Consider the following 26,252-nt stretch of genomic DNA (forward strand, 5'->3'; position numbering starts at 1 on the left):
CTACATGTTTGGTATGTTAACCTGTTAAGACAAAGCAAATCATCAAACCCGTTTGAAGAAGAAAAAAAATTAAAAACTAAACCACCTTGAAATTAAAAAAACGTAAATAAAAGTAAATAAGTCTTTATCCATGGTTAGCTAACTGAGGCTGAGATGATGTGCAAGAAGAGTCTCCACGCCGCAGATGGATGTGAAGCATATTCTAGTTGTCGTTTATATAGGCCTAATATTAACACACAGTCACCTCAAACTCAAACAGTGGGTGGAGAAAACAACAAACCCAGAGTCCTACAGCATCGTCAACCCAGTCTCACGGCATTTTGTGTTATAGTCACAACATTTAATCTATTGTTTCATGTTCACCAACACGATTTCCCCCTTTTTTTCGTGTCACACAGAACGATTTTAAAAGCAATGTATTTCTATTGGTAGTATGTTTCGTGCCTGCAACACGTCTTTTTGTCCGGTCGGGTCTTGGAAGACCGGAAGCTGTGTGGTTCATAAAAACATGTTCTTACTCAATATCAAGCCGCGATTATTGTTTTTAATTTAAAATCTTATAATTTCGGACTTTTTTTGCCGACCGCGAGGAAAAGAAATGGGGCTCAGAGCCTCAGAATACTGAAATCTGTATTTTTAAAATCTTTTCTTCCTAATTTGTTATTCTTTTCTAAATAACACACTGTTATTTACTCAACAATAACACACTTGTTTTTTTTAAATAAAAATCCTTGTTTTTATTTATTTGTTTAATTCCATAATCTCAGGCTTTTTTGGCATCCGTCAGGAACTGAATTTCAAAATAAAGTCACCGGAAACAGATACACACCCACAAGATCCTCAGCTATGGTTTAAGCTCGGTGATTGGATTGTTTAGCCGCAATGCACGTTGGGATATGGTGTTTATGCGATATGAAATCCGAAAAACATTTAAAAAAAAAAAAAAAAATGTTTTTATTCCGAGTGTGCTTGCTTTTCTCTTTGAACGTCATCACATAACGGCATTGTAATACACGGTTCGGCTGCATTAAATATTACATATCTGCCGTAGTTCTGTATTTATAGAGCACTGCTGAGAAGACTTCCAGACAAACAGGAGAACTGCCGCCAACACTGAAAACGTGACGTGGATCATAAATATATCAGCAATTAAACAACATCTTACATTTCTTTTCACACAATACGTCTCCTTGCAGTATCAACACTAATTCGGCTGACTTTTGTATTTGATCCAATTGGTAGATAGGCTGTATTTAAACCATAACTGTGCACAGCTGATAGAAAAGGACTTGTAGTTTTTAAAGATATTACTGATTTCTTTGAATACATACGTTTTTTTGAAGCTGTTGTTGGCCTGTGGAAAAATGTACTCATAAGAAATGACTCTGGAAAAGCTGCAGATAGAGCCATAACAATGAATGCAACTAATTATGTAATGTTTAATGTTGTTTTTATAGGCAATAATTTAAGCTTTGTTAGTTCCAGGTTTAATATGTGCAATAAGTTCATTTCAATACGTTTTGCAATAAACATTGAACCAGTCCGGCCCTCCACTAGTACCCATTTTAAAATGTTGGCCCACTGTGTATTTGAGTTTGATACCCCTGCTCTATAGCATATTTTACTACTGCTCCCCAATCTCCAGTCCAGTAGGTGGCGGTAATGCAAACTGCTAATAAACCTCAAGAAGAAGAAGAAAAAGGAGAAGAAGAAGAAAAAGGAGAAGGAGAAAAAGAAGAAGTAGTTCTGCTTTCTGTCTGCCAAACATGGAAGTCTTTCAGACGTGGTTCTGCATTGTGTTGGATAAAAAGAACCACTCTAAATTTATATGCTACACACACAGGAAAAACGGAATGTCGAATATTTGGTGAGTCACAGTTTGTGTGAAAAAGAATATTTCTAAGACTCAGAGAAGGCTAAAAGCTCCATTGAAGTAACTTGGAACAGATTAGTATGGCTGTTCTTATGAGCGAAATATCAGAACATATAGCAGATGTTGTGAGCCTCTTAGACCGTAATACTTCAGAGATTTCATCTGTCAGCTTCGTCCTGCAGTCTGATGGACTGACACTGTTTCTCTGACCCCTTTGTGACCTCCTGCAGTCTGACAGATGCCACTGATGTGTGGAGCACAGAGGTCACCGAGGACACCTTCAAGCAGTCTGTAGGGGGGAGTGGGGTAGGATGAGCCCATCTTTACTTATGTTGTCCTCTAGGCAAAGAAAAATTAGATAGAAGTCAAATAACAACAACAACAACCTTTACTTCAGGATGTCTTCTGTCCATCAAAATGTAGCCATCTAAAACTGAACAATTGACTTTTTTTTGTTTAAACCTGAAAAATATAATAACCTTTCTCTGCCTAGCTGCTTTGGTGTCTGCACTGTAGTCAACATTATAAATCATGTTTGGAGGGGATTTGATGCATGAAAGAGCCAGATCTGAATCCGAATGAACTAAACGGCCCTAAACAGAATCCTTGTAAAGGTGGCTGGTAGGTAAACACATGTACTGTACCAGTCTGTTGTACATGTGTTTACTGATTTATTTCTAGTCTTTGATAGTTATTCAGGTTATCAAATGTAACGCTCATCTGTCGGTCACTTTAGCCAGATTGTCAAAGAACTCCTCTACTGTCGTTTTATTGAAGACTGTAGCCGTTCCTAAAGAAGTAGCTTCAGCATCTGTGGGTCTCTCTCCTTCATTACATTACATTGCATTTAGCTGACGCTAATTTCAAGTGCTACTCAACTGGCTTTAGGTAAGCCAGTCCTTTATCAGTATATAAGTGCTTTGTTAGTAATTCTATCGCTCGAAGTGGAGTCGAAAGAGATGAGTTTTCAGACATATGAAATACAATGATACACTACTTAAGAGACCTAACTTAACTTCAGAGCCTCATGGGGGGTTAAATTGAACCACTGGCTCATACACCTGTTTGTTTAGGGGCAGAGGATTGCCTTGAAGTCTACAGTGGATTATATTCTGAACCTCAGGTGAGATTATAGTCTTTAAAACCACTTTGTCTGATATGAATCATTATTAATAATATCATAATCATAATATCACACCGTTATTCAGGCTTTATATGCTTCTGTCTTTCCCCTAGGTCAGCCTGTGGTCAGGGGGGGGTGTCTGTTGTGCTCCTTGACTCGTGTGCAGAGGTGTGTGTGAGCTCGGCTGCAGGGGACCTGAGTGTGACCCTGCCCAGGCTGGAGGCCCCCCGGGCCCCTGAGGAAGTGAAGGAGCTGCTGTTCAGGATGGCTGAAAGTAAATGTATTTATTGCAGTGACGTCACATTCAGTGCAGGGTTTGCGCTTATTTAATAATAACTTTATTTATCCCCAGTTTAAACTCTACGCTGTCATCTTGTCCACCGCTCCCTCAGGTGGACCCCCCTCTGTCGGTCCAGTTAAACCTGACCAGTGGCGGCCTGCAGGTATGTTTCTAAAGAGATCTACAGTTACCAAATTACAAGTTTATTTTCCACTTTTTTTTGTGAGGGGGGCGGGGGGTTCTGCAAGTATAGCAAAAGGCAGAAAACACGAGTGCATGACAGCTGTCATGACATTGAGTTGGACAATTATTTCGTCACAGACATTGTGCAAGAAAAAAAATCTTAAAAATAGAATGAAATACAAATAAAATTAAGCTTTGAAAGCCAAAATATACATTTTCACAGTAGAGAAGACATTTATCTAGAGGAGTATCTAAGAATACACACTATAAAATATAAATAATAAATTATATAAATACTCTCTAATATACCAATCTACTAAAGGGACAGAAATATATATAAACATAGTGTACTGTACATCTTTTTATTTAAAGTTGACTATTTTCTGTGAGTTAGTATTCTATTTTGGTCGTTTGCCTAATTATTCTATTAAGTTTGGAAACCCTGAGGGGCAAGGTGAATAATAAAGTCTATTAAAACAAATCAGGGCTGTGATGGTGGGCTGTGATGGTGGGCTGTGACGGTGGGCTGTGACGGTGGGCTGTGACGGTGGGCTGTGACGGTGGGCTGTGACGGTGGGCTGTGACGGTGGGCTGTGATGGTGGGCTGTGACGGTGGGCTGTGACGGTGGGCTGTGACGGTGGGCTGTGACGGTGGGCTGTGATGGTTGGCTGTAACGGTGGGCTGTGATGGTGGGCTGTGACGGTGGGCTGTGACGGTGGGCTGTGACGGTGGGCTGTGACGGTGGGCTATGATGGTTGGCTGTAACGGTGGGCTGTGATGGTGGGCTGTAACGGTGGGCTGTGACGGTTGGCTGTAACGGTGGGCTGTGATGGTGGGCTGGGATGGTGGGCTGTGATGGTGGGCTGTAACGGTGGGCTGAGATGGTGGGCTGTGATGGTGGGCTGTGACGGTGTGATGGTGGGCTGTGACGGTGTGATGGTGGGCTGTGATGCGGGGCTGTGATGGTGGCTGTGACGGTGATGGTGGGCTGCAGCGTTTCCGCCAGGGGGGCGTCTTGCCGTCATTTGACGCCCTTATTCAGCTCGGGACGCCCTGAACTCGAGCCGAGGGCATCCAACAATATTAATAATTCGAGAGAAGATCGAGAGTTTTTATCGCTTGAAATGACGAAAAGGAAAAAGGACAAGGACATCCCTCTGTTGGAGGGGCAAAGGAGTCTGGTGGTATTCTTTTCGGAGTATTGAAGATCGTTTCCCCGACATCAAAGGTGCCTGCTACCGGACAACACAGAACGTGCGCGATTTGGAAGCAATGAGCGGGGGGGTTTTAGTGGAGCACGCGCGTGAACTGCGAGCGCCGGAGCCTCGCAGCGGCAATACTGAGGCTCCGCGGTAAATTGTGGGTAACATGAAGAGCCGTTTGGGAGCCGAAACAGCTGGCGCTTCGGGGTGGACGCCCTCTCAGCCCTGGTCTGGCAGAAACACTGGTGGGCTGTGACGGTGTGATGGTGGGCTGTGATGGTGTGATGGTGGGCTGTGATGGTGGGCTGTGACGGTGATGGTGGGCTGTGACGGTGTGACGGTGGGCTGTGACGGTGGGCTGTGACAGTGGGCTGTGATGGTGGGCTGTGACGGTGTGATGGTGGGCTGTGATGGTGGGCTGTGATGCTGTGATGGTGGGCTGTGACGGTGATGGTGGGCTGTGACGGTGTGACGGTGGGCTGTGACGGTGTGATGGTGGGCTGTGACGGTGTGATGGTGGGCTGTGACGGTGTGATGGTGGGCTGTGACGGTGGGCTGTGACGGTGTGATGGTGGGCTGTAGGGATGGGTATCGTTTTAAATTTATCGATTCCGATTCCGGTTCTGCTTATCAATTCCGGTTCTTATCGATTCCCCGTTTCGATTCCAAAATTGTAAAAGAAAGAGGTCAAACGTTTAGATAACAAAAATATCTTTATTCTTTTCAGCTTTAACTGAAATTGTTACAAATAAAAAAATATACATGCAATACAAATGTATTGCACAATAGCTGTGCTTTATTTTAACTGAGCTATGCCTGTGGCAAGCTATTAACACTGTGCCCAATTGTCTTTTTATTTTTAGTGTAGTGGAGCCTCACTTCAGAGCGTTTACCGCGACCCATCTTTGGTGTTATGAAGTGACTGAGCTCGTGAACTGTCTACGGGAGGGCGGGGGGAGCCTCGCTGCGGGGCAACTGTGGACCTCTGTCGCCTGTCAGCGCAACTTACATGATGGCGTTTAAAAAAATTAAGGGCGGTGCCGGCCATCAGCGTACCGAGCCGGCCGTCAACGGCCCGCTGACGACCGGCCGTTCTGTGATTCTCCAGGTCCGCCCTGTATTCCACCGGGTCGCCGCGGTACAGACGGACCCGCTGGAATACAGGGTCTACCGCGTTTAGGAACCGTTAAGCAGAACCGAAAAGGTGTATTTTGTACGGGTACCCGGTACCCGGCATTTTCTTATCGGTTCTCATCTGGAACCGAGTTTCGGTTCCCAACCCTAGTGGGCTGTGATGCGGGGCTGTGATGGTGTGATGGTGGGCTGTGACGGTGTGATGGTGGGCTGTGATGCTGTGATGTTGGGCTGTGACGGTGGGCTGTGATGGTGGGCTGTGATGCTGTGATGGTGGGCTGTGACGGTGTGATGGTGGGCTGTGATGGTGGGCTGTGATGCGGGGCTGTGATGGCGGGCTGTGACGGTGTGATGGTGGGCTGTGACGGTGGGCTGTGATGGTGGGCTGTGATGCTGTGATGGTGGGCTGTGATGCGGGGCTGTGATGGTGGGCTGTGATGGGGGGCTGTGACGGTGTGATGGTGGGCTGTGACGGTAGGCTGTGATGGTGGGCTGTGACGGTGGGCTGTGATGGGTGGGCTGTGACGGTGGGCTGTGATGCGGGGCTGTGATGGTGGGCTGTGATGCTGTGATGGTGGGCTGTGATGGTGGGCTGTGATGGTGGGCTGTGACGGTGGGCTGTGATCTGTGATGGTGGGCTTCTCCTCAGAGGGCCAGCAGAGTGCAGCTCCAGCAGTGACGATGAAGAAACGACTTCCAGGAACTTCTCTTATCAACCCAGGAACTAAAAGGTACAACGAGTCGTCCCTAACTCTCTGACAGTACTCGCATATATTATCTGCAAACGTAAAGCAGTGCTGCTCGTCCTGCAGGAAGCGCCCGGCGACCGGCGTGGCCTTCGACGAGGAGGGGGAGGAGAAGGAGGAGGAATAGGAGGAGGAGGAAGAGGAGGACTGATCCTGCAGCGGCCCGCTTTCTTCTCAATGTTTTTAATGGCAGATGATATCAAATGAAACGACTACAATTTGAAATGGTCATTTATTAAATAAATAAATAAATCATTGTGAAACTTCTTTTTTTTTTATAGACTGTGGTTTACACTCTTGAAATCGGTTTTCATTGTTATGTCTAGTTTAAATTAAACATAATAAAATTAATCAATTTTTTCGGTAAAACAAAACTAATGAAAAATATAGAGCACATGGCGAACTTTGAATATAAACATATTTTATTTGAGTATTTGCACACTTTCTGAATACATATCTAAGACACATGCACATCTGTTACTTGTTTCATTCAGTATTCTGTGTTTGCTGAAAATGGCCATGGCTTTTCTCATTAGAATGATCTGATAATCCATGTCTACTCATTTCATTTAAAAAGACTGGAAGGCTTGATCTGCTGCTCACACTGCTGAGGTCAGGCAGAAGCACAGCATTTTTATGAGGGGGGGTGGGCACTCACTGTTTCACTGCAAAATACGAGTTGAGAAACAGCTGTTTAACCATACATGAACTTAAATGTCAGATTTGTCGAAATGAGATTCACACAATAAACAGTTATAAATAATACATTTTACATATAGTTAGAGAGGGTGAAAAGCTCTGTTCTCACTGTCCACTTTCCTCTTCTTGGAGAGCGCCATGTGTCATTATTTGTCTCTCCCTGTCTGCCGCTAACACGCCTGTTCACTCTCCTCCGCTTCTCTCTGCCGCTCTCTCGTCTCTTCTTCTGTGTTTCTCTCCCTGTATCGCTCACTCGTCTCTTTCGCCCCCTGTCGGCGGCGTTTAAAATAGAATCGTCCCGTCAAAATTGAAATCCCCTATTAATGTATTGATTATAGGTCTGGGTCCGTATAGGTCGGCGTCTGGGTCCGGACCGCGGTCCGCCTGTTGCCGACCCCTTGTTAGTGGGAATGCTGACACAGCATTCCCACTATCTGTTATGCTACGCACAAAATTATTTATTATTCCACCGGGTTATTTTGCGCCACTTCTCCTCCCACATTGAACTTTAAAATGTTACACATCTTTCTGACATTATTCGTGTAACACAACTTTTAAATCTGATTCTTACTTTTAGAGATATTAAACATTGTTCAGACCTTGATAAAGAGGCCTTCTTCTTCGTGATGTCACAGCTAGAGTGGAGGACAGATTTAATGTTGCCTTCATATTTTCTTTTAAACCTGCCATAATTCCCAAACCCTACATTCCTGAGACATAATTTCTCATGAGAAACGTAGGAAAACATCTCGTAGCTTGAAAGATACAAAATAATTAAGCAAAAAATAATTAAACAAAATGCCTCTTGAGGGCATGAAGTGACACAACCTTTCAACATGTCTCCATTAAAACCCATTGTAAATTCAGCCTCACCTTTCCCCACCACAGCAGCCGCACACCTTTAGTTAATCTGCCAAAAAGGCCACATTATTAACCCGAAAGTACACAAAAAGTACACTTCAGATGCTCAAGTTCCTTGACATGCTTCACGCTTTGAAATTCCACCGATATCTGTTACGGTTCTTCAACAAAACATTCACATGTAACAGGTTTGTCTCTCATTCAGAACAATGAAAATGCTCTCCTCTCACTGATCACCATGGAAACCTTTGATCTCTGGACACCTCGTTAGCTCAAATATAAACACCTGTGTCATGGAACACGATGATGTCATAACTCCAATTGACATAATTAGAGCAGCAGACTAATGACGTGGTCACTGGAGTTTAACAGACTGTCTCAGCCTATTCTTTTCCGTCTGATGGAGACTTCATACTGACTTCAACATGTTCCACATATTTTAGACATTATTGGTGACGTATGCTTTTAGTTCTAATGTGTTCAGTTCAAATATTCTGCTGCTTTTTCATACATTTAGACTTTTAGTTTATTGTTCTTATTTCACATTCAAGTCCCCTCTATTCATGAACCCTTTAAAGTACTCAGCCACACCACCAGGTGCGACTGTTGCTATGTCAGTTAATCTTTCAAATACAAGGTTGCTTGTTTGATTCAAGCTCTTGTAGTCAATATGTCAAGGTATTTATCCCTAACATTTTATCAGCTAACTAATGACACACACTCAGAGGATCTTTATAAACGTTTTAAGTATTGCACATCTTTCAACATGACTCTTATAAATCACTTTTAAAACCAGCGATGCACTACAGTGTCAGCTTTTCTAAAATAGAAACTACAATGTTCACATCTTTCTAAATGATTCTACTTTTCAATGACCTACAAATAATCCTAATAAGAATCCCATTTTCTATCTTCCAACTGTTCATATTTTTTGGTCAATTAACAAACCTGTTACAAATGTGTTGTTCAACAAATTTGAGCCTTTGCCACATTTATTTGAATTATTTATATAATTCCCACATAATGGGGAAGCTTCCCACTCTATGTTATGTAAATACAAGTATTTGACAAGAAAATATGTGAATTTCTAAATATTTAATGTCAATCCCTGGTTTTGGTATGTTCACTGTACTGTAGGTTATTTAGTTGGAATGCTGACACAGCATTCCAACTGTTATGCTACGCACAAAATTATTTATTATTCCGCCGGGTTATTTTGGCCCTCTTCTTCTCCCGCATTGAACATCGCTGAAACTCTGTTCAAACATCAAAACGTTCAGCTCGGTCGGGAATCGATGGCTATTACTTTTCTTATTCATAACTTTCATAATTCCGGAGATACATCCCATAATATCACATTTTTAACATGGAAGTCAATGGAGAAACTCTTCAGACTTGAACAATCTTCATGCAACTGCTAACTGCTCCTTCATACTTTCACTCAGAAACCTCATTCCAACTTTAAAATGTTACACATCTTTCTGACATTATTCGTGTAAAACAACATTTAAATCTGATTCTTACTTTTAGAGATATTAAACATTGTTCAGACCTTGGTAAAGAGGCCTTCTTCGGATTTTAGAGTACGTGATGTCACAGCTAGAGTGGAGGACAGATTTCATTTTGAAAAAAACAAACATGGAAACCTTTGATCTCTGGACAAAAAAAACGATGTCGCTGTAGCTCCAATGGACATGGTCCAGTCGTCCCACAATCTTCACCTGTATATCACCGGTCCATGCCTCAACAGCTCTACGTCAAATCTGACATCTCACCATATGCCGTTTCCATGGAAACGCATCCCTCACCATAAAACACGATGTTTTCGTAACGCCTATGAAAAGGGTCAAAACAGCACCACACTTCAGATAATGGTTAACGGTACAGCCCTCAACAGCTCTACGTCAATTATGGGGTTTCATCATATGCCGTTTCCATGGAATTCCCTCGCCATAAAAGACGATGTCGCTATACTGTAACTCCGATGAAAATCTTCAAAAAGTGCTCAAACTTCACGTGTGCTAACAGTCCAGCCATGAAGACATCTACGGGACAGTTTTTAGATTTCTTCAAATGCCGTTGCCATGGCAACACAATGCTCGCCATGAAACACGGTTTTCTCATAACTTCAGTGAAAATGCTCCAAACGGCCCAAAACTTCACAGGTTTGGTAACGATGCAGCCATCAACGCATCTAAGCGTATTATGGGATGTCATCAAATGCCGTTGGCATGGCGCCATCAAGTTAGTTCAAAAGCCTGCAGTTCAATTATTCTGCTGCTTTTCCAAGCCTTTTTACTTTCTTTTCTTTTCTTCTCTCATCACACATTAAAGCCCCCAGTGTTCATGTATCATTTCAAGGGAGTGGCTATATACAGGACCGTCCTGTACACAACGCCAAATGACTATATACAGGACTGTCCTGTACACAACGCCAAATGACTATATACAGGACCGTCCTGTACACAACCCTCTGAAATGGCTATACAGGACGGTCCTGTATATAAGGTCTCTGAAATGGCTATATACAGGACGGTCCTGTATATAAGGTCTCTGAAATGGCTATATACAGGACCGTCCTGTATACAAGCTCCGAAATGGCTATATACAGGACCGTCCTGTAAACAGCTCTCTGAAATGGCTATATACAGGACGGTCCTGTATATAGCCATTTCGGAGCTTGTATACAGGACGGTCCTGTATATAGCCATTTCAGAGACCTTATATACAGGACCGTCCTGTATATAGCCATTTCAGGGCTTCTGTGCAGGACCGTCCTGTATATAGCCATTTCAGAGAGCTGTGTACAGGACGGTCCTGTATATAGCCATTTGGCGTTGTGTACAGGACCGTCCTGTATATAGCCTCGGCCTCATTTCAATCTCAATTCTTCACTTTCTTCTTACACATTACATTTCAGCATAGCAGTTTAGCGTCAGCTTTTCAGCATAAAGCATTCCCACTAGCAATTTCTTCAGGAATTGCATTCTCTAGTTTAAAATGATGTACTGTTTTGGTTTTTAAAAAACTAAAGAGAATAAATGACAGTCACACTTGCATCCCTTTGACAGCACTGCAAAAACAAAAATCCAGCAAAAGGCTGCTGTCTATTTTTGATTGTTTTATTATTATGGGATTAGGATAAATTGAATAAACTTTAACCTAAATAAAAGATGATCAAATCTGATGGAAATATTTAAAATAGGCTCTTTTTTAGCCCTACCTCAAAGCAGCATGAGCTGAATAAAAAGGTAGTAATGTTGTCCCAAAGTTTAATAAACAGTAAAACATTGCATAATGTCAGATAAATCAATAAAGCTAACAGCAGCTACACGTCAGGGTAGCATTTTATAAATCCCACCGTACTGTAGGCTATACCGGTCTAAATGTTTTCACTTTGGTCTATTTATGTAATATAAAGTATAACTTATCTATAACAGAGCCAAGATCTCTGTATGACTTTAGTAAACTTCTGAATTTAATTAAGAATAAGTGCAGTACGTCCAGCTAGCTAGTTAGCGGCACGTATTTAACCTTATTATTTAACGAAAATGTACGTTTTAATGCCACTTGGGTTTGACGTGTGGGACGTTAGTTAATTTAAAGTAAGTTAAAACCCAATACTCACATTTATTAGTGATTCCTCCGCTTGCTGCTGCTTTTAAATCCACTCTGTCTGCTGGGAAGACCGGAAGCCATTTCATTTGAAAAAAACTCACTCTTCCCTGCGCGCATTGCACCCTGGGATATGGTATCCTTCGTGGTCTACCATATCCTGCATTAACTTTTTTAATTGTAATTTTCAGGCAAGGTTAAGCATAAATCTAGTAAAAAAAAAAACCTGCAAGTCGCTTTTTAACATTCTAAGTAAATAAAAAAATTACAACAGTGAGTTTCCCTGTTTAATGTCAACTCCTTCAAGTAGGAAAACAGCTCATCAGTGCCATAATAATCATCAACAATATGACTGCATTAGCTGTGAAATACATTTTGAAAAACAGATATGTTCGACAAGAATGTTAACAACTTAATAACCACAAAATCATAAGACCAGTTCAAAGCCACATGCCAACATACGTCAGAGAAACATCCATACAAATAAATATATATATTTAGCACATTTGAGCTCCCCGAATTCCAAAGAGAACTACAAATAGTTTGAAAATCATAACAATAAATAAATGTGCTTTACCTAACTAAAACACTAGATTATTGGATCTGAGAGTTTCCTTCAGTATCACAGTGATGTCAGTGCAGTTATTGTCAGGTAATAGAAGCAGAGTGATTTACACTGCATGTTCAAACGGTTAGATTGCTGAGAACCTTTACTGGAGATTGAATTCTTCTTCTTTTCATATATTTTTATTATTTTACACTGTGTCCGGTATGTAGAGGATCTTCTTGGCAGAGTCAACAACATAATGATATGTTAAAAGCACAAAAGAGAGCATTCAGCAGAACGAGATGATGTACAAAATGAGAGCAGGTAACATGCCGCTACATTCCCTCATGTCCGACATCCAGGTCAAAGAAAAGGCAACAGCTCTTTCTAAGGTGCATTTCAATAAATCATATGTTATCACACACACACACACACACACACACACACACACACACACACACACACACACACACACACACACACACACACACACACACACACACACAACACACACACACACACACACACACACACACACACACACACACACACACACACACACACACACACACACACACACACACACACACACACACACACACACACACACACACACACACACCACACACACACACACACACACACACACACACACACACACACACACACACACACACACACACACACACACACACACACACACACACACACACACACACACACACACACACACACACACAAGTCTTATTTTGCAAGTCCAAGTCAAGTCTCAAGTCTTTGGTCACGAGTCCAAGTCAAGTCTCAAGTCTTTGTGGGGTGAGACTTGATCAAGTCTCAAGTCTTTGGTCACGAGTCCAAGTCAAGTCTCAAGTCTTTGTGGGGTGAGACTTGATCAAGTCTCAAGTCTTTGGTCACGAGTCCAAGTCAAGTCTCAAGTCTTTGTGGGGTGAGACTTGATCAAGTCTCAAGTCTTTGTGGGGTGAGACTTGATCAAGTCTCAAGTCTTTGGTCACGAGTCCAAGTCAAGTCTCAAGTCTCTAACAAATAAAAGTCTCATGTCTCTTCTGGTTGTAATAAGCCTTCTATTGTCTGCTGCTATCCAGTCTGTTAAGAATACTGCACAGCTATATCTAAGAAATTCAAAGCATTTACTGTATTATTATCACTCCTATATCTATTAGCATACAGTATCAGTACTGATTAGTTGTTTGTTATATGATCACTTTAAACAGGCTATTGCAATATGAGGAAAAACATCACACTTTAGCTAAATGCAAACAACTTATAAGCAAAACACTTCAGAACCAGAAATCAGTATCACAAATACTTTATTAATCCCCCGCAGGGAAACTGTGTTAAAAGTACTTCAAAGTAAACATTTGTTCTGTGCCATTTGCAACTAAAAAACTATTGCTGCAATATTATCTGAAATATACTGAACTGGTGATATTAAAACATGACCTGTTCCAAAAGAGATATCTACCATTAACACCATTTACCAGCCAAATGCTGGTAAATCATGCAAGTGGCTGGTACTGTATGTTGCACGCACCAGCCACAAATAACAATGGCAATCTATTGAGTGGCTGGTAACATTTCAACATTCACTAGGCTAGCCATTTGGCCAGTGGACAAAAATGTTAACATTTGACCTCTGCAACCGTATTGTTTAATTACACTGGGTCTCTAATGACATCTTTTAAGTCTACTATAAATAAACATATTCCTCTATCCTCTCACTCAAACCCAGTGTAATGGTAACCTGATAAACCTGTAACATTAACGTTACGTGGTCAACAATAAACCTGTAACCTGCCTATAAACCGACAGATGTATTTATGTATGTAACTATGTATTTTTCTACGTTTAACGTTAGCCAGTAGATGGTGGCAGCGGAACGTAATGATTAACGTTACCGACCTTTTTTATGTCATGTCAAGAGTTGGATGTCAACGCCAGTCAACGCAAACAAGTGTGACAAGCAAACATTCACTCATCTTTTCAAATATTCAGTTACAAAGCTAGTAGCAAGCTAAGTTAACATTACATAGCTGATGCTGAGCTAAACATGTTTGCTAACCGTCCATATGCGTTAATGTGACTGACCTCTCCGGGTGAGTTTTCAAGTGCCTGATGAAATTTGACGTTGTTGCACCAGCATCCTTGATTTTAATATTGCAGACTTTGCAGTGTGCGCTCCTTTTGTTGGTGCTGCCGGCGTTTTGTTCGAAGTTTTTATAGTTGAACCCAATTACAAGCGGTACAGCTGCAGGTGTGCCGCTAGTCGCCATGGTGTTACCATGATGTTAATGTTAATGTTAAAGGTGGGGTAGGTAAGTTTGAGAAACCGGCTCGCGATACACTTTTTGTTATATTCCATGGAATGCTCTTAACATCCCGATAGCCGGCCCGGCTAAAGTAACTGGATGGCCTACCTGCCTGTCAGCCTCCCATCGGGGCACAAACTTATCTCGTGCCCTCATTGGTCATGTGCGCGTTCGTGTGTGTTGGAGGAGGGGCTCTGTGAGGAAGTGGCAGATTTTCTCCGGTTGTGTATTTTCAAATTCTAGCGATCTCGAGCCGGTTTTTCAAACTTACCTACCCCACCTTTAATACGCCAAAAATAGAAAACACAATGATTGTTCACGAGTCCCAAAACACGAGTCCAAGTCGAGTCCGAAGTCTTTTGAGCAGGAGTCCAAGTCAAGTCTGAAGTCTGTGTGTGCGACTTAAGTGCGACTCGAGTCCGAGTTACAAACTCGAGTCCCCATCTCTGACACACACACACACACACATACACACACACACACACACCAGTCCATAGCTCCAAAATAAATCATTCTTCTTGCCACATCAAAAATAGACTGTATCACATGTCCAATGGGGAGGGACTTCATCACAGCATGCTCTCCTTCAGTCTGGTCCAGTCTGGTTGAGTCCGGTTCAGTCTGGTTCAGTCTGGTTCAATCTGGTTCAGTCTGGTTCAGTCTGGTTCAGTCCGGTTCAGTCCGGTTCAATCTGGTTCAGTCTGGTTCAGTCCGGTTCAGTCTGGTTCAGTCTGGTTCAATCCGGTTCAGTCTGGTTCAGTAAGGGCCTGCTCTGGTTACATGAGGCCCTGTTAGTAGAATGCGCGTTCCACCAACTTAAAGTAACCTGTGCTGTCAAACACTTTAACATATCTCCAACCAATGATTTGATCATCCACTGAAAATGTAGCTTGCCTACTGTATTCATCACTCATTTAGTGAGATACATTCTTAAACATTTTTTTAAAAGGGAAACATTCCAGGACCAAGTTTTCAGTCTGAATGCTGCTGCTGTCTCCAGCTGCCAAACCACATGAGTCCCTCACAGAATACAACATTTGAGGCGGAAATTCTGAACTACTGGTCCTATGTTTCACGATGCAGAGTTTTGGTCCTCTTCAGGGTTAAGATCAGCAGCTCTGAAGACCCCCTACTGCTCTCTGCCCTTCAGAGGCTCTTTCAACAGAGAGTGTCCGTGTTGAAGGACAGCTGCACCTGCCAAACACACATCCATATGTAGGTAAATCTGTGCAGGAGCAAACAATAATAACATCACGCAAACAGAATGCAACCAACACTTTTACATGTTCAAGGCCACTACAATGACTGACACTTGTATACAATTAGGAGAATAGACAGACCAAGGGTTCATTCTGACAGTTGCAGAGGACAGAAGTAGTGCTGTAGCCATGTTACAGGAAGTGCATCCTGTCTGTGGAACGGTTGTATTCTGTGTACTATTACATCACTTTACTATATCACTATATTGAGCCAAGAGGCGAACATCCTGTAAGCTTCCATGGAGCCTATGATCAGTCTACAGTCAGTTGAGATCAGCTTAGAGCTTCTTCTCTCTCATCATGAGTAAGAGGAATACGCCAGAGGAAGCTCACAACAAAATACATCTCTGATCTATTGAAAACGACAAAGACTTTATTATTGTTGTCAACTTTTTAGTTAAATAAATGAAGAAAGTTGTGATCCTCTCACCCTTTCCTCTTCAAAGCTGATGAGTCCTTCGTCATCGTCGCTCTCCAACTCGGCGGGCGCCTCGCTGATCAGAGCGCTGAGCTCCGTGGGGGCCGGCTGAGACTTCAGCAGGTTGAGGATGCGCTGCAGGGGGGACTGTCCAGGCACCGGGGGGGACACCTCCTGCTGATCCAGGTTGTCACTCTGCTTCTTGGCAAAGTTGACAAACACCTTAGCAGAACAACAGAATAAAGGGGATTTATTCCATTTGTTTCCCTTGTGGGATGTCCTGCATGAAGCTGATCCAGGTGCAGTGCCTCACATTGTCCAGAGTGGTCTGACTGACGGAGTAGTCCTCGATGCCCAGCACCTCCACCACCTGCTCCATCTTACTGAACACCTGAGCCAGGGAGATCCGCTCAGACTTCAGCTGGTACTGGATCTTAGTGTGGTGACGCTCCTGCAAAGTTCACAACAGCTGGCAGTCTTCAATGAGTAGACAAAGATCACTAACCTAACCCTCCTCAACAAAATCTGAGAAAAAGCTGGAAATGTCAAATGTGAAATATCAAATGCGACAAAACCAAAGTAGAGTTACAGCCTCGGTCAGCTGGTACTCCCTGTGTCCAACATGTCAACACACGTTTTTATTCTATTGTATTTTCTTGTGAAATTGTGATAGTAATAGGAGTATGGATGGACAAACGTTTTTTGTTAGCGAACAGCGAACAGGGACTTCTTCATTCTTATCATTTCATCCCTGAGTCAGAATGATCTGAGCTCCTGACCCCCGCTGGCAGGCAGAGGGACTGGGTTTCACAACACTACCATAATAATTCAATCATATTTGGAAGTTATACATTTCTTCAATAGAAACATTGTAACGTGAACATTTTTGAACTTATTTGTATAGAAGATAAAGCAGATCAGTGACACTAAATAGATTTCTGAAAGGAATTAGCATAAGTAAGTGTGACAATCCGTTTTTTCAGCACTGTCGGCATTGTGATGGAAACTTCTGAAGCAATGGAGACGAAACTCAGAGAGACATGCGGAGAGCAGGAACTTTGATGGCAAACACTGAGGGTTTATTTGGAGCTTCGGCCGGAGAATTCACACGACATGTGCTGCAGCCACGAGGTGACACAGAAGTTGCCAAACCAATTCTGAAGATCTCTCCCCCAGACCCGTGTATTTAGCTGGTTCTGAGAGAATAATCAACATGCTGCATAACAAAATAAAGCACTATAACCTCTATCAGCTGACGCCAACAGGCAGGAACAGGGAGACAAAACACAGAGCTCAGCCTGTGCTTAGTGAGGGCAGTGCAAACTGATTAACTGGGTCAAGGCCTAGGAAAATATTTCCCCAACAGGTAACATACAGAAAGTATATTCAAACCTTGGTCCTCCCTGTATAGATGAAGCACACACTATGAGTCAATTATTCATTGTTAAGGCACTGTAATGTGTGTTGTGTATAAAGTGTCATTGTGTGTGTTGGTGTTTGTTTGATTTACAAAATAAAACCAACATTTTGAGATAAAAAAAGGCACCAACTTAGATTTGTTTCATTCAGAGGAATATGAGTTGATAGATTATCCTGGACTGGTATATGTCAAGGTTTAGTACGGATTAAAGATTTTTAATGGCAGCACAAATGACTCCAGAGGCCTGTACTACGAAGCTGGTTCAACCTAACCTGGATATGTTTGAGTTAGCCGGTTGGCCTAATCCAAAACATACGCGCTCTCGCTAAGCGGTCCTACGACGCGGGTTATCAAGTGGATCGCTCAAGCCAGCCGTGTCCTATCTAGTTAGGTGCGTGTTCACATGAGAGGGGTGGTATCTGGAGCATTCGACCAATCACAAACATGGAGAAGCGTACTGACAGCGCAGCGTCATACTTCCTGAATGAAAACTATAATATTAGTCAAATATGAAGAAGTTAAACTTTAAACATCCATGACTTAAACACTTTATCCAGGATCAAAGCCACAGAGCTGCACCTGCAAGGTGAATACAGCTGGTAACAGACAACCCAGTCTCACGGCATTTCGTGTTCACCAACACGATTTTTAATCTATTGATTCGTGTTCACCAACACGATTTGCCCCTTTTTTTCGTGTTGCACAGCACGATTTTAAAAGCAATGTATTTCTACTGCCTGCAGCACGCCTTTTTCTCCGGTCGGGTCGAGGAAGACCGGAAGCTGTGTGGTTCATAAAAACATGTTCTTACTCAATATCAAGCCACAGTTATTGCTTTTATTTGAAATCGTAACATTTCTGACTTTTGTTGCCGTCTGTGAGGAAAATAAATGGGGCTCAGAGCCTCAGGATACTGAAATCTGTATTTTTTAAATCTTTTTTTCCTTCTAATTTGTTATTCTTTTCAAAATAACACACTGTTATTTACTCACCAATAACACACAATTATCCTTGCTTTTATTTATTGGTTTAATTCCATAATCTCGGGCTTTTGTGGCGTCCGTCAGGAACTGAATTTCAAAATAAAAATAACCGGAAACAGACGTAGGCATTTCGAGCGATTACCCAAGATCCTCAGCTATGGTTTTAAGCTCGCTTATTGGATGTTTTAGCCGCAATGCATGCTGGGATTTGGTGTTTATATGATATGAAATCCGGAAAACATTTTAAAAGAATAAAATAATACTTAATTCCGAGCGCTCTTGCTTTTCTCTTTGAAAGTCATCACATAACGGCATTGTAATACACGGTTCGGCTGCATTGTATATTACAGATCTGCCGTAGTTCTTTATTTATAGAGCCCTGATGAGAAGACCTTTGGAAAAACTGAGAAAATGCCGCCGAAACTGAATACTTGACGTGGATCATAAATATATTCAACAATTAAACAACATCTTCAATTTCTCTTCACACAATACGTCTCCTTGCAGTATCAACACTAATTCGGCTGACTTTTACATTTGATCTAATTCACAGATAGGTTATATTTAAACCATAACGGTGCACAGCTGATATAAAAGGACTGTAGTTTTTAAAGATATTACTGATTTTCTTTGAATCAATGAAGCAATATGCTGTAAAATTATGTGAAAGCATGCATAAAACTACACATTTTCAGATGTTGTACGAAAACAAAAGTGTCCTACACTAATAATACAAAGTTATTATGGCTGTGTGTACCTTGTGTGCACCGCCTAGTGGTTAAAGTGGTTATTTAATTAAAAAAATATTAAGAGTACATACTTTCATAGGGGGAAAGTATAAATATAGAATATAAAAAATCAAGAAGATACTATAAGTGATCTCTACAATAAAACAGTTTAGTGCAGGATGTACAAATATATTAATAGGAGGAGGTGCAAAACAGAAAAACTAATTAACCTTTATTTAAACATTAAATAACAGATTAAGGTCTTCTTTTAAATAAGAAAAAAACTTTGGGGGTATCTATCTACAGATAAATATTAAGCCTGACAAAGTACTTAACGTCTAATATATTGCTTTCCTGCAATGTTAACTATGTTGAAGCACTTATTTTTAACTGATATTATACATATGAATTATACTCTTATGTAGATAGAATAAGAAATGTGCAGAATATGACAGTTTAATGGTGGAGGTACACACATATTGATAGATGTCTTGTAATGCACTGTTGAGGAACCTGTGACCCAAGTGTTTCATTCATTGCATAACTACACCGTAGTTGTGTATATGATATGTCAATACACCTTTGAAAATCTTGAAAGGGATGTGCAAAATAGCCATAATATACAGTCTTTAGTTAACTATTAGTAGAGAATAACGAGTAATGAATATACTTTATTACTCGTTTTTATTCATGTCAATTGCAGATACATGTTTAGTCTTCTCAAGCACCAACTATCAACTATCTCTCCTGATTGTTGGCACTTGACGATCACCTTACCTGAATTTTACTCAGGTGTAACTAAAGTCTGATTTAAGGGTTGTTTATATTTCACATCATTAATCAGAATCTGCAAAGTAACTCAAATAAATGCAGTGGAGTAAAAATACCAGCTTAACCTCTGAATTGTAGTGGAGTATAATTACAAAGTAACAATGAGCTGTCATGTGGGTATTAATGCTGCGCATTATGGACACAAGCGATTTTCACCCATTTATTAATTATATGTTTTACATTTGATAACACCAATGTGTTTAATACTGGCAACTTCTAATTGTGGGGAAAACGAAAACGTTCAGTAGAGACGTCCCATAGAACATTTTGCGAAACACAATAGCCAGCATGTGTAGTTCTGGGGGGGCGTTCGATTCCAGTGTTGGATAGTCTGGCGTGGTTTCGTTCCATTTCACACAGCTGTTTGACGCTCTGCGTAACCTTACGGGGACTGTAGTCCTAAACGATAGCTGGGGATTATGGGTAGTGTAGTGTCTTCGGCCATCCTAAACTCAGAAATGTTGACAATCGCAATGATGCTCGAAATGTCCCTTATAGGCCTACGTCTGTTTCCGGTTATTTTTATTTTGAAATTCAGTTCCTGACGGACGCCAAAAAAGCCCGAGATTATGGAATTAAACCAATAAATAAAAGCAAGGATAATTGTGTGTTATTGGTGAGTAAATAACAGTGTGTTATTTTGAAAAGAATAACGAATTAGAAGGAAAAAAAGATTTAAAAAATACAGATTTCAGTATCCTGAAGCTCTGAGCCCCATTTATTTTCCTCACAGACGGCAACAAAAGTCCGAAATTATACGATTTCAAATAAAAGCAATAACTGTGTCTTGATATTGAGTAAGAACATGTTTTTATGAACCACACAGCTTCCGGTCTCCCACGACCCGACCGGAGAAAAAGACGTGCTGCAGGCAGTAGAAATACATTGCTTTTAAAATCGTGCTGTGCAACACGAAAAAAAGGGGCAAATCGTGTTGGTGAACACGAATCAATAGATTAAAAATCGTGTTGGTGAACACGAAATGCCGTGAGACTGGGTTGTAACAGAACAAGTGTTTGAATACGTACATTAACAGGTTTATGATATCACTGCCAAGACACGATCTGACTTTAATTACATTTGTCTCGAGTGTTTCGTCAACTTAATGTGTTGCTTAAAATAATACTTCTGCATACAGTATGTGACACTCTGAGTGTCGCACGGCCAGATACGGCTCAGCTGACTCAGATCAGGAGATATATGATACATTATGAAGTGATATGCCGCGGACTGTACTTAATGTTACTCTGATCCGGTTACTTATGTTGTGGCAGATATTCAAGTAAGCTTTCTTAACGCTAATGTTATAATAGTCAGATTGCTCTGAAGATGGGAGGTGATATTCTATTCATGTTCACGTTCACACAGTCTCTGATTTTTGTCGGCCGTCTTTCCTGCAACGGTAAATGGTAAATGGACTGTACTTATATAGCGCTTTATCCAGTCTTTACGACCCCTCAAAGCGCTTTACATACTACATGTCATTCACCCATTCACACCTATTCATACAGAGCAGTACCACTTGCTCTAGGACCTAACATTCACACACCGTTGGCCATGCCATCGGGAGCAACTCAGGGTTAAGTATCTTGCCCAAGGATACATCGACATGTTGGCTGCACAGGCTGGGATCGAACCCACAACCTTCTGGTTGAAAGACGACCGCACTCCCTCGCAGCCACAGTCGCCCTTTTCTGTATTTCCTTTCTCCTGTAATATGACTTGATCGCTTTAAACTCCGCACACTGAGCTCTGATTGGTCAGCAGGCAGTGCTTTCACTGAGTTGAGCTCTTAGCCTGCAACCTAACCTGGTCCCGACCAGCATAAGTTACCATAGAGATCTAGCCTGCTAAAAAGAGAACCAGCGTCGTAGGACCGGAAACCCAGAGTTTTCCCTGAAGTTAGTCGCTAAGAGAAAATCCTGCTTCGTAGTATACCCCCCTGTTGTCTGGTTTGACTGCTAACTGTTGTAGAAAGCAGCATTAAATATACATTTTCCACAATTTAAGTAAAACTCCTCTTCAGCCAACCCATTACCACAACATTTACACTGCTTTTTGGAATTCTACAATTTGGAAAAATCTATTATTTTGAATTAGTAGAGACCTGCATTTGTATAGAGTTTTGGTTGTGTGGTTCCTCAAATATTTGAGCGTCCGCAATGTGCAAAATGCACTTGCCAAAGTCAAATCAAACAATTTTCCAGTGAAGGTCTACGGATCTGGTTATTTTCCATGTTTTCATCAATAGTGCTTTACTAGTAAGGATTCTGCTCGCCACTTCCACACTTAGAAATCGGACTTCAGCGGCCAGAGCATTTACTTTGCATGGCAGAAGGATTCTAGCAAAATCAGTAAATCACAAACAAATCAAAAATATTGTCAGGATTCAAGTAAGCAAGTAAGCATGGCTGGACTGGCCATCTGGCATACTGGGCACTTTCCCGGTGGGCCGACGTGCCTTGTGGGCCGACTAAAGTTAGTATTAATTTTTTTTCTGACGGCCCGTTCAGGTATTTGTATTTAATTCAATTCAAAACCTTTATTTATCCAGGTGAAATCCCATTGAGATCAATGATCTCTTTTTCAAGGAAGACCTATATACTTTTCAAAATCCTGCTTGTGTCCCCCCCACGTTCAAATTTGTTTCTAATGATCTTTTAACCGCAAGCCGTCATCGCCACAGAGGAGCACACACCTGTGCGTGTGTGTGGCACGAGCGCATTTTGTGTGAGTGAGTGAGAGAGAGAGAGAGAGAGAGAGAGAGAGAGAGAGAGAGAGAGAGAGAGAGAGAGAGAGAGAGAGAGAGAGAGAGAGAGCGCACCAGTTATCGGGATTGTTGTTTTTAGCATCTGGTGCTAGCTCAGAGCTAAGGAGATGTTTCTCCAACAAGATGGAGGCGAGCTCTCTCCTGTCAGACTGAGAGAGGTAACTTCAGCTCAGTGAGGCAAAGGACTCTTTGAGGGTTTACATCTCTTCATTTTGCCATCAAAGTGCACCAGATTTAAACATTTAACTTCCAACATTAAAGCATACCCCTGGACCCCCTTACTGGATGTGAGGTCCACCCCGAAATAAAACAGGTTCACATGGTTAGGAATAGGATGCTAAATAGGTTTGCACACGTATTATATACAATAGAGTATGTCCATATGTTTCTCTTTTGGTAGTAGATTGGTCTATTATTGGGAGTTCAAATTCATTATTTACATTTCATATTGTGTATTCTTTGGAGTCTTAAGATATATGACCATAAATAAAAGAAGGAGAAAAAGTGGAAATTGAATCTCACATTGTTTTATTTTGAACATTAATTGTGAACATTTTCCATTGCTTAAAATGATTCTCTCCAGTGTTGGCAATCGGCCTGTGAGTGTGAGACCCTGCTAACAGCAGTGACTCTGCTGTACTTATCTTCTTGTGCATTTCATGAGTCAAATGTGGATTTCATTAAGCAATTCAGAAGGAAGGACAGTTTTTTCTTAGACATATTTTAGAACTATTCTTCCTGCCAGAATGTATCATTATGGCCAAGTTTTTATCACCATAGTCCCTAAATGTTTGTAGAAATGCAGGAAATGGTATTACAAACAAGAACATTTTTCCGAGGACCCCTAGACCCTGTGTTTTGTGTCCCGCCCACTTCTCAAACCAAAGTTACACATTTGTGTGTGTTGGTAGTTTTGTGTTCACTGATAGTAAGCATTTTCCTCTGGTCAGGAGCCGCTACTGTGTTTTGGTTTGATGGTTGTGGTCGGTCCCAGTCCAGCCCTGCAAGTAAGTAGCATCTGAAGCTGCCAGCGGCAACATTTGATGCTAGAAATTTGAATAAAAAGCCCATAATTTATTGAAAGTAGTGGTTGTTACCTTTTCTTACAAAGAACATAGCATGATACCATCCATGCTATTTTTGTGGCAATAAGAGGAAATAAACCAACTTCAGGACATAACAAAAATTGAAGATTGGTCAAATTTGACCTGAGGACAACAGAAAGGGTTAAGAGTGTTATCACTTATAACAGCTTTGTGCTGCGGCAGGAAACCATGGTGATAAGAGTGACAGCTCTTGAAGAGGCTCACAGCCCTGCACTCTGGTCTCATGGTTTGTTTCCTTCTCATAGATTCTGATCTCCTGGAGTCTCTGCAGTAACGTACCTTCAGCACGGCCTCAGGGAAGTTCCTGTTAAAGAATCGCAGCACCTCCTTCACATTGGAGCTGCTCTTGGTCCTCACTGTGATCATGTAGCCATCCCCAAACCTGGACATAAAGACATGATGGACATGAGACATAGTCACATAGATCTGAGAGTTGTTATTAAAACACAGGAAGAAGGTGGAGCTTCTGACCTGTTCTTCAGATGTTGGATGCTGCCCAGGCACTTGAACCTGCCGTTAACCATGATGCCCAGCCTGGTGCACAGAGCCTCACACTCCTCCATGCTGCACAGAGCAGCAGACACACTACGTTAGCTACAGTACGCTACAGTCTGGAAGCCCTCAAAGGAAGTCCGATTGTTTTCCCCAAGAGATCCATATAAACATCTTAATATGTTTCTCTCCTGTGTTTGTGAAATAATAAACAGCTGATTTATACAAAAGATATCATTTTATATACATGTGTTTTTTCTGCCAGGCTGTAAACCTGTTTATCCTTACTGTACGGTTGGTCCTCTTAACACGGGGGTCAATAAAGAGCTATTTGAGGTAATGCAGTTGTTGGCACTTTGCTCTTGCTTCACTGCCTGAGAAAAAAGAGTAACTGGTAAATGAGAAATGGAATTAGTGATCCAAATCAATGTTCCCAGCAAACCTTTTATTCTCCACTTGTTTCTCACATGACAACATTAAAATAAAGCTTATTTTCTGTGTCTCAGTCATACACACTGGAGAGAAGAATTTCATTAGGAAATGGATCACCAGAACTGTTTTGTTCTTGCTTGCCTTTCAGGATTGAAGTACTATTGTGAAAAAAGTGAAAGTATATGGCAACAGTAAGAGCGGGATTCCACTGAATGGAAGGACTAAGACGTCTCACCTGTGTGATGTCAGCACAACAGAGCGTCCTGTCTTTATTATGTCCAGGATCAAATTCCAGAGGAATCTGCGGGCCTTCGGGTCCATGCCAGTGGTGGGCTCATCCTGGAAGCCCCCACAAAGGACAGCTTATTGGACAGTATATACTATACTCTCATTATAGTTTCTGTTGCCCTTCTACCAGGTCCACATAAACATTAAAGCATCATTCCACTCCCAATGTGTCACTCAAACAAGCTGCAGCATATAGAAACAGCCATTCCAGCTTCTTACCAGGAAGATGAGTGAGGGGTATCCAATCAGAGCGATGGCAGTGGAAAGCTTGCGTTTATTACCTCCACTGTAAGTGCCGGCAGGCTTGTCCGCATACTTTGACAACTCCAGCTTCTCTAATGCCCACTGCACCACCTGGAGGAGAGAAAGGGTACTGTCAGTCTGCCAGGACCATTCATCTGCTCAGGGGGGGGGGGGGGGGGGGTTAGAGCTGGGAGTGTGTGTGTGTGTGTGTGTGTGTGTGTGTGTGTGTGTGTTAGACTGACCCTCTCCTGGTCCTTCCAGGGAATGCCACGGAGGCGAGTGTAAAGTTCCAGATGTTCTCTAGCAGTCAGGTCATCAAACAGAGCGTCAAACTGCGGACAGTAGCCAATACTCTGCTGCACACACAACAGGTCCTTCAGGATACTACACACACACACACGCACGCACACACACACACACACGCACGCACACACACGCACGCACACACACACACACAAACACACACACACACGCATGCACACACAGACACACACACACACACACACACACACACACACAAACACACACACACGCACGCACGCACACACACACACACACACACACACAGACACACTGTTTACACAAAGCTTGATTTCAACAAAAATGAATTGCTTTTCTAATTTGAATAAATAACCTTTATTGTCCCTGCTATCGTGTACCAGGCTGCAAACATGTTTATTTCTTCTGTAAC

At 41.9% G+C, this 26,252-nt stretch overlaps 2 protein-coding genes across 4 annotated transcripts in view; one reads left to right on the top strand and one right to left on the bottom strand.

Moving 5' to 3' along the window:
* Nucleotides 1-1,701: 1,701 nt before the first annotated feature.
* On the top strand, nucleotides 1,702-6,809 carry paxx (PAXX non-homologous end joining factor). Of its 3 annotated transcripts, none has more exons than XM_034208366.1 (7): nucleotides 1,702-1,867; nucleotides 2,104-2,179; nucleotides 2,947-2,996; nucleotides 3,110-3,276; nucleotides 3,389-3,439; nucleotides 6,446-6,527; nucleotides 6,609-6,809. In XM_034208366.1, the coding sequence occupies exons 1-7, from the start codon at nucleotides 1,767-1,769 to the stop codon at nucleotides 6,667-6,669; spliced, it is 588 nt and encodes a 195-aa protein (XP_034064257.1). In that variant the 5' UTR covers nucleotides 1,702-1,766; the 3' UTR covers nucleotides 6,670-6,809. The 3 variants fall into 3 exon arrangements, with proteins under 3 accessions (XP_034064257.1, XP_034064258.1, XP_034064259.1); XM_034208367.1 differs by having other exon boundaries at nucleotides 3,110-3,270; XM_034208368.1 differs by having other exon boundaries at nucleotides 2,953-2,996.
* An 8,078-nt stretch (nucleotides 6,810-14,887) lies between these two features.
* Nucleotides 14,888-26,252, bottom strand: part of abca2 (ATP-binding cassette, sub-family A (ABC1), member 2) — a 238,833-nt gene continuing 227,468 nt past the window's right edge. The window contains exons 42-49 of the mRNA XM_034208396.1: nucleotides 25,804-25,945; nucleotides 25,538-25,672; nucleotides 25,266-25,369; nucleotides 24,578-24,670; nucleotides 24,386-24,488; nucleotides 16,582-16,719; nucleotides 16,281-16,490; nucleotides 14,888-15,785 (exon numbers count right to left, since the gene is read on the bottom strand). Of these exons, the coding sequence (XP_034064287.1) occupies nucleotides 15,750-15,785; nucleotides 16,281-16,490; nucleotides 16,582-16,719; nucleotides 24,386-24,488; nucleotides 24,578-24,670; nucleotides 25,266-25,369; nucleotides 25,538-25,672; nucleotides 25,804-25,945 (961 nt within the window). The 3' untranslated portion in view covers nucleotides 14,888-15,749. The remainder of the gene's footprint in view (nucleotides 15,786-16,280; nucleotides 16,491-16,581; nucleotides 16,720-24,385; nucleotides 24,489-24,577; nucleotides 24,671-25,265; nucleotides 25,370-25,537; nucleotides 25,673-25,803; nucleotides 25,946-26,252) is intronic.

This window comes from Gymnodraco acuticeps, unplaced genomic scaffold (assembly GCF_902827175.1).
Source record: "Gymnodraco acuticeps unplaced genomic scaffold, fGymAcu1.1, whole genome shotgun sequence".
NCBI lineage: Eukaryota > Metazoa > Chordata > Actinopteri > Perciformes > Bathydraconidae > Gymnodraco > Gymnodraco acuticeps.

Bases quoted from the DNA above. Each gene is read 5' to 3' on its own strand.
- paxx (XM_034208366.1), top strand. From the start codon at position 1,767: ATGGAAGTCTTTCAGACGTGGTTCTGCATTGTGTTGGATAAAAAGAAC. The intron at 2,180-2,946 runs GTAGGATGAGCC...CTGTTTGTTTAG, and splicing joins AGTCTGTAGGGGGGAGTGGG to GGGCAGAGGATTGCCTTGAA. The intron at 3,440-6,445 runs GTATGTTTCTAA...GCTTCTCCTCAG, and splicing joins TGACCAGTGGCGGCCTGCAG to AGGGCCAGCAGAGTGCAGCT.